The sequence below is a fragment of the Lontra canadensis genome, unplaced genomic scaffold (genome assembly GCF_010015895.1).
Source record: "Lontra canadensis isolate GAN:19392208 unplaced genomic scaffold, GSC_riverotter_1.0 scaffold7, whole genome shotgun sequence".
Lineage (NCBI taxonomy): Eukaryota > Metazoa > Chordata > Mammalia > Carnivora > Mustelidae > Lontra > Lontra canadensis.
In genome coordinates, this window is record NW_022631001.1 from 21103831 (window position 1) to 21111453 (window position 7623).

Below are 7623 nucleotides of genomic sequence, written 5' to 3' on the forward strand. Positions count from 1 at the left end.
ATAGCTTTTTTTTTTTTTTTCTTTTTTAGAGAGAGAGAGATTTAGAGATTTGATTGCCATGCCCTTTTCATCAGGGCCTGAAGATCAATACTATCTGAGTTAAACAACTTTAAAATCTCTTGGAAGGAGTGAGCTCATCCACTGTCTTAAATAAAACCTCGAATTTGTCCCTAATCCTCAGTATCTTTAGATATCACAAAAATGCACAATTAAACTCAAAAACCTTAGCTAGCACTATATAGCTGTGTCAGTGTGCTTATTATATTGCCTTATGTATCACAAATCATTTTCTTCTCAACTGAATTATCATCTGTATTTTTTCTTTATTCTTTTAACAGAACTTCCCATTAAAATCTTACTCATGTTACTATTTACCATCTATAGTATTTCCTCGCTGAAGACTCTATTCAGGTAATCCAAAAAAGTACATTTAAAATTATGTTTGCTCTTGTGAAAGATTTCCTCTTAAATGGTCAGCTAAGCCTTTTAAAAATATTTGTTAAGTTGTAAAAATAATAGAACAGCATTACAAAAAATTGGTCAATTTTTTTTTTTAGGGAGAAATTACCCATAATCCTATCACTCTGACATGACAACATAGTTCGTGTCTTTATTTTAAGGTATATTTCAGGAGGGACTACCGAGCTGAAATTAAAACCTTATAGGAAAACTAAAAATTGGAATGTAAAATACGCATTATGAGTAAAACCACATAAATATAGATGCATAAAGCTAAAATACATGTAAAAATTCTTGTTAGAGAATTATGGGTAGAATTCTTTTCTTTTAAACTTAATATAACAGGGGCGCCTGGGTGGCTCAGTGGGTTAAAGCCTCTGCCTTCGGCTCAGGTCATGATCTCAGGGTCCTGGGATCGAGCCCCGCATCGGGCTCTCTGCTCAGCGGGGAGCCTGCTTCCCCCTCTCTCTCTCTCTATGCCTGCCTCTCTGCCTACTTGTGATCTCTGTCTGTCAAATAAATAAATAAAATCTTAAAAAAAAAATTTAAAAAAAACCTTAACATAACATTATCTGTATATTTTTTTTTATTATGTTATGTTAGTCACCATATAGTACATCATTAGTTTTTGGTGTAGTGTTCCATGAGTCATTGTTTGCTTATGACACCAAGTGCTCCATGCAATCCGTGCCTTCCTTTGGGAGGGGGGTTGGGGAATGGGTGAGCCCGGTGTATATATATATATTTTTTTAAGATTTAATTTATTATTTGAAAGAGAGCGTTCACGAGCAGGGAGAGGGGCAGAAGGAGAGGGAGAGAATCTCAAGCAGACTCCCTGCTGAGTGCAGAGCCTGACATGGGCTCAATCTCACAACCCTGAGATCATAACCTGAGCTAAAACCAAGGCTTAACCAACTGAGCCTCCCAGGCGCCCCTGTATAATTTTTTAAAGCTTCCCTATGATTCATATCTGATTGTGTCCATGAACCTCATATACTTAATTACATTAAAACCCAGTTATGACCATATGACCCAGCAACTGGACTCTTAGGTACATACCCAAAAGAACTGGAAATAGGGACACAGATCTTTGTATACCAATGTTCATTGCAGCATTATCCACAGGAGCAGACAGAGATTGTATGAACTATCTAGAATAGGCAAATTCCCAGAGAAAAAAAGTAAATTAGAGGCTACAGAGTAGGAGTCGGGGAGGAGGAACGGACAGTGATTATTGCTTAATGTTTCCAGAAGTTCTGTTGGGGTGACAATATTTTGAAAGTGGCTAGTGGTTACGGTAGCACCATTGTCAATCTACTTAATGGTACTGAAGTATATACTTAAAAATGGTTAAATAGCAAATTGTATGTGATTGTATCAAAACAAAAACATTTTACAAACCATCCATTTATACTGTTGACCATATTCTGACTCCAGTATCCCAGCAGCTGCCTTTCCTCTTCCAGGTGCACAGCTGATTCCCTCAGCCACTTCCGCCAGGTGATGGCGTAGGTGGCTGGTGATTGGCTGCATTTGGACTGTTGAGATAATGCAGTGCAATATCATTATCAGTTTTTTCTAAATGTGAAATTTAATGCATTCTTTGGACTCTGGCTTTGACTATTCTGCACATCAGGACAGTGCAAGTGGGAAGCTTTAACTGAGAAATGTTTGCTACACCAGAGTGACACATTTAAACTCAGGCCTTTCTCTCCTTTTCTCTTCAGAAAAGAAAGGCCTCTTTTTAATTGGATGGAAACTTTCTACCTCCTCGGCCTGGGGCCTCTGGAAGTCTTCTGTGAGTTCGTATTCCCTTTCACCTCCTGGAAGCTGAAGTACCCCTTTATCCCTTTGTTACTGACCTCAGTGTATTGTGCAGTGGGCATCACATATGCTTGGTTCAAACTGTATGTTTCAGTATTGACTGACCCTCCTGTCGGCAAGACAAAGAAACAATGAATAAAAGAACTGGTTGGATGTATTCCAAACAGTTATTTCATGGGAAATTAATCAGAACTTGAAGAAAGTTGCTGGTGGCATGAACCATTCATTTCAGTTGCTCTGTTTGGAGGACCATTCTCCTAAACTTGGCCTTGCCCAGCCTAGCAACCTGATTGTCACCATGGTGAAAGCCATTTGTCCTCCAAAAGCAATGAAACACTTTGAAATGAATCTTGCCTTGCCCTGTAAAATTGTCTGAGATCATCGGACTGCTATGCTCGCTCAAGGCATGCAAGGAGTTGACCAACGGCATGATTATTTGTACCCTGTGAGGACCAGGTCAGGCTATAAAGTGTAATTAGAATCATGTGCTAAGGGAAGTGTAAATAAAATGCCATTTTGTATTTCTGAACAAAAAAGGTGTGGGATCATTACCAGCTCCTACACTTTGCTGTTGGCATGCGTGCAAGCAGATGATGTACTGTCCCCATTCTATACACCTTGTTTCAGGAGTTTTGGTTGTTGTTGTTGTTGGAATTATACAATGACAGTACTCAGAAAGCTGGGGGGAATATTTAATGAACTGGTTTGGCCTGTCAGCAGAGGCTATAAACTGCATCTACACTTATACTGATTTAAGGACATCTTGTCCAGTTTGTTCATTCTAACAGCAACCTCTGTGGTTTTGATAAGGCTGCCACTTCTTAAACTTTCCTCATGTGAACAAACTTAAGTAGTCTTTGCAGCCTGGCCTTCCACTAGAGGACTTCATACACACTTTTTATCCAGGACCCCAGTCTGCCTAATACCTGCTGCAGGTTCAAATTCAGCTGTTTATCTAGCCATCACCAGGACCTTTCACCCACTTTATTTACCCATTATCCCCTAAGAAGCTCAGAGTCCAAGACCAATGGCAGCCTGGGATGCTAATCCAGCTATATACTCTCCCTTAAATTCACTCAACTCTGAGACTTCCTTTGAGTCTCATTGCAGAGATAAAAATAGGGCATTTGCCAAAGGGAGAGAGAAGCATAGGCCCACAGTCCCCCTCACACTTTGGGCTCCAACTATCCTAACAACTGAAAATTGCCAGAGTGCCATGCTGTTTTGTACCTCTGCTTTCTTTCACTCATTCTCCTTCTGTGTGCTCGCTCTCTCTCAGCTGACTTTTCTACCCTGTCATCTGATTGTACACACTTCTTCAAGATCAAACATAACCACTACCATATCTATTAATAGACTGGTAGTACAGTGTAGTGATTAAGAGTAGGAGCCCTGGAGTCATATAGCCTGACTGAAAACCCTGCCTCCATCATTTTCTGTCTGTAGCCAAGTTATTTAGCCATCCTTTGCCTCTATGTCCTTGTCTCTAAAATGATCACCCAAAAAATCAGAACCCTGCCTGACACAGGAATGTTCAATAAATATCACCTGTTATTTTTATGAATACTTTCCTCTCCTGTCTCTCCCCCACCCCCCAGAATTGATCTCTCCCCCAACCCCCGGAATTGAGTACCCTCACCATGGGCGCTCCCATGCTGGGAAGTCTCCTTCTACCATTAACCTGTTTACCTGTTCCCCTGGAGCCATTGGAAGTTTGAAAGCAGAAATCACACTTGCCCTAATAGCCCATTTTTGACACAGTTGAATGAATGAAGCACACAACACAGGCCATGATTAAAATCCAAGTATTTACTAATACTAACATTAAGAGACTCAGTATAGTTCACATCTTGGCCAGTTGGTGTGCAAGCCAAAAACAAAAACAACAACAACAACAACAAAAACCAACTAGAAGTTACATTTGGACACATCTCCACAAGGCCAAATTTAACTGTACTTTGTAGGTGGTTCTGTGAAGTCAGAACTGGAGGAGCTTATCTGGTGCAGAGATTTCCAGAATGTTCTGCAGAGCCTGGGATGTTCTTGAGAGTTGCCTGAGAAGCTCTGGGCCCTGTCCCATCTTCTACCAAAGCAAATATGCTTTGATCTATTTCATATATTAGGCTTCACATAAATTTTTGTTTGACCAAAAAGTTCAAAGTCCAAATACATTCCCTTTAAATACATTCCCTCTTACATTATCAGGTCAGGAGGGAAATGGCTCCAGAGACAACAGTAGGTTGTTGGTGCCAACATAGACTAGAACCCAGACTTCTGCCTACAGCCCATGAGTCCCAAGTATGATACATTATGTTCACGTATTTAGATTTTGTGAGATGTGGCTGATTTTCAAGAACAAATTCCTAGGTTTCAGCAGTTGCTAAATAAACCAAAGTGCTGCTTCAAAATGTTCTGAAATCTAGAATTAAGCAATGTCAAGAACAAGCTAAGGTTACTATCAAAATTTAAATAAGATATATAAATAACTCATTTTTTACCTGCTCTTTATATGTAGTGTGCCAACATTTAACAAGATAAAAGAAAAGAAAGGTGGGAGGGACTTGGTATTCTTGGTCACAGTGTCTTTTCCCTAAGCAGAGGGGTAGAGCCAGAACTGGAAGGGAGCAAAGGAGAGATACGCTGCCTTCCCAGCCTGAAACTGGGAAGTTTCCTTGTTAATGTCTTCCGCCTGAAAGCTGCTCCTTGAGAAGGAAGCCCTTCAGTGTCAGGGAGATGCCCCCTACATAGATATATACCCCATATGGCTGTTTGCAGTTAATGGGACAGAAAAGCATTCCAATAAAATATGGCCTTTGAAAAAGATGTTAGTCTTGAGTAGTTTGATGGAATTATATTTCCAGCACGATTGTGGTAAAAAGCAAATCTTTTGACCTCTCTATCCCCTTTCTTGTGCACCAAAAAAGCAGGCTACTATGCTAATGGCATAGTCTGAGATTAGAACAAATTTATAGACCTCAAAAACTTGAATCAATACAGCCATTAGTATCTCACAATGAAGTCCCATATTCAGCATCCTTATTGTATAGAAAGGTCAATAAATGTACCAGTTTTTTGTTTTGGTCTCTGGAGTCAGAAAGAAAAACAATATGCTTGTATATATAAAACAACTACAAAAGGGACAGGACCCAAGATACTCCTATGTCCAGAATCACATAACTTTAGAATCCTAGAAAGGTTCTCAGAAGTTCACTCGGGCCACATTCATTTTTTACAGTTTTCCTGACAGAATAAATAGGCAGTGTGGAGGTGTTCACCCCTTCATAAAACAGCCTCTCCCATGCTTCTTAGGGCAGTTAGTGCTGGATTCATGTTTTCCTTCCTCTGACTTTAACCAGTTAGTCTCTGGAGCAATACATAGTGAGGTTTACTCCCATTTATGATAGCCCTTCGGTGATTCACAAAAGGAAAAATCCCATAATTGTGTCCCCTTCTGTTGAGTGCCAGGTATTCTGCGAGGCATTCCCTCTTTTACCTTTCCTAAAACTTTGGGAATCAAATTCATTCATTATTCCTTCAAAGAAAAGAATTCATTGTGGGGCGTCCGGATGGCTCAGTCATTATCAAGCGTCTGCCTTTGGCTCAAGTCATGATCCCAGTGTCCTGGGATGGAGCCCCACGTCGGGACCCTGCTCAGCGGGAAGCCTGCTTCTCCCTCTCCCACTCGCCCTAGTTGTGTTCCCTCTCTTGCTGTGTCTCTCTCTGTCAAATAAATAATAAATAAAATCTTTTTTTTTTTAATTCCCTGAATTCCTACTGAATGTTTTATACTATGCTAGGTGCTAGGGATCAAAAGCTAAGAGAGAGACATATTCCTGGTTTCAAGGAATTTATATTCTTGTGGCTGGACAGTCATGAAAGCCAGGAAGAGTGGCATGGGTCCAAGTTAGAGAAGTAGGCAAAGCCCAAGTCCTGTAGGGTCTTTTTAAGCCATTGTAAGGAATTAAAGTTTATTTTGACTACAGTGGGAATGAAAGGGTTTAAAATTCCCGAATTTCATTTTCATGAACATGGAGCAAAATTCAGAGGGTCCGCAGCCACCTAGTTCCCCTACCAAGAGGGCAACCATTGCTCTCAGCATTTTGTGTATCATTCTGGAGATGCCAGCCAAACTCAATGCCCAAACAAGTGTTTATATACACACAAATAATACTCAGAGCCACATAATACCTTCTTCAGTTATCTACTGCAGCATAACAAACTTCGTGCCTGAAAACAGCACCTTCCTCATCTCAAAATCTGTAGGTCGACAGTCCAGGTGCAGCCTACTGGGTCCTCTGCTTCGGGGTCTCTCACAGGCTGCAGTCAAGGTGTCACTTGGAGCTGTGTTCTCATCTCAAGGTTTGACTGGGAACAGATGCACTTTCATGCCCACACAGTTGTTGGCAGAATACAGTTCTTTGTGGATTACAGAACTGATGCCCTCAGTTTCTTGCTGACTGTTGGGTGGAGGCTACCCTCAGTTCCCTGCCACATATGACTCTCCAGAAGGTAACGCACAACCTAGCAGTAGGCCTCATCAAAGTAAGCAAGGTAGCAAGACAGATGTACATTACCTTACGTGATATAATCATGGAAGTGACACCCGGTCACCTTTGCTCCATTCCGTATGTTGGAAGTCACATCTCCCACCTACACGGGAAGGGAGGGGATTACACTTGGCATGAGTACCAGGAGGCAGAGATAATTGGGGGCTTTAGAGTCTGTCCATTAAGGTATCCATTGTATAGATGGTCCATAATTTATTTAACAAGTTTTAGTGGACCTTTAAGTTGTTTCCAGTATATTTGCTTGTATAAATACTGCAATAATAGTGATACTTCTTTCTGCAGATGTGCTAGGATTGCACATGTCATAGGATTAAATTTCTAGAACTAATTCCTGGGTTGAAAGCTATGTGCATTTAAAATTTGGTTGGGGCGCCTGGGTGGCTCAGTTAGTTAAGCAACTGCCTTTAGTTCAGGTCATGATCCCAGCATCCTGGGATTGAGCCCCATATCAGGCTCCCTACTAAGCAGAGAGTCTGCTTCTCCCTCTCCCTCTTCCTGCTGCTCCTCCTGCTTGTGTTCTCTCTCTGTCTCTCTCAAATAAATAAATAAAATCTTTGAAAAATAAAAAATAAAATTTGGCTGATTGCAACGGTGTATATGGAACTAGAGGGTATTATGCTAAGCAAAATAAGTCAATCAGAGAAAGACAAATATCATATGATCTTGCTCATATGTGCAATATAAAAAACAGCTCAGAGGACCATAGGGGAAGGGAGGGAAAAATAGCACAAGATGAAATCAGAGAGGGAAATCAACCAAAAGAGACTCAACC

General features: G+C 40.8%; 1 protein-coding gene and 1 long non-coding RNA gene across 3 annotated transcripts in view; one reads left to right on the plus strand and one right to left on the minus strand.

The window, feature by feature from the left end:
- ALG8 (ALG8 alpha-1,3-glucosyltransferase) overlaps nt 1-2819 on the plus strand; it is a 25935-nt gene extending 23116 nt beyond the window's left edge. For both annotated transcript variants that reach the window (XM_032852979.1, XM_032852977.1), the window contains exons 12-13: nt 339-411; nt 2187-2819. In XM_032852979.1, coding sequence (XP_032708870.1) covers nt 339-411; nt 2187-2418 — 305 coding nt within the window. In that variant the 3' untranslated portion in view covers nt 2419-2819. The remainder of the gene's footprint in view (nt 1-338; nt 412-2186) is intronic.
- LOC116865019 overlaps nt 1-6920 on the minus strand; it is a 12098-nt gene extending 5178 nt beyond the window's left edge. Inside the window, exons 1-2 of the long non-coding RNA XR_004382145.1 lie at nt 6858-6920; nt 1861-1997 (exon numbers count right to left, since the gene is read on the minus strand). This is a non-coding gene — a long non-coding RNA (uncharacterized LOC116865019). The remainder of the gene's footprint in view (nt 1-1860; nt 1998-6857) is intronic.
- Nucleotides 6921-7623: the final 703 nt, after the last annotated feature.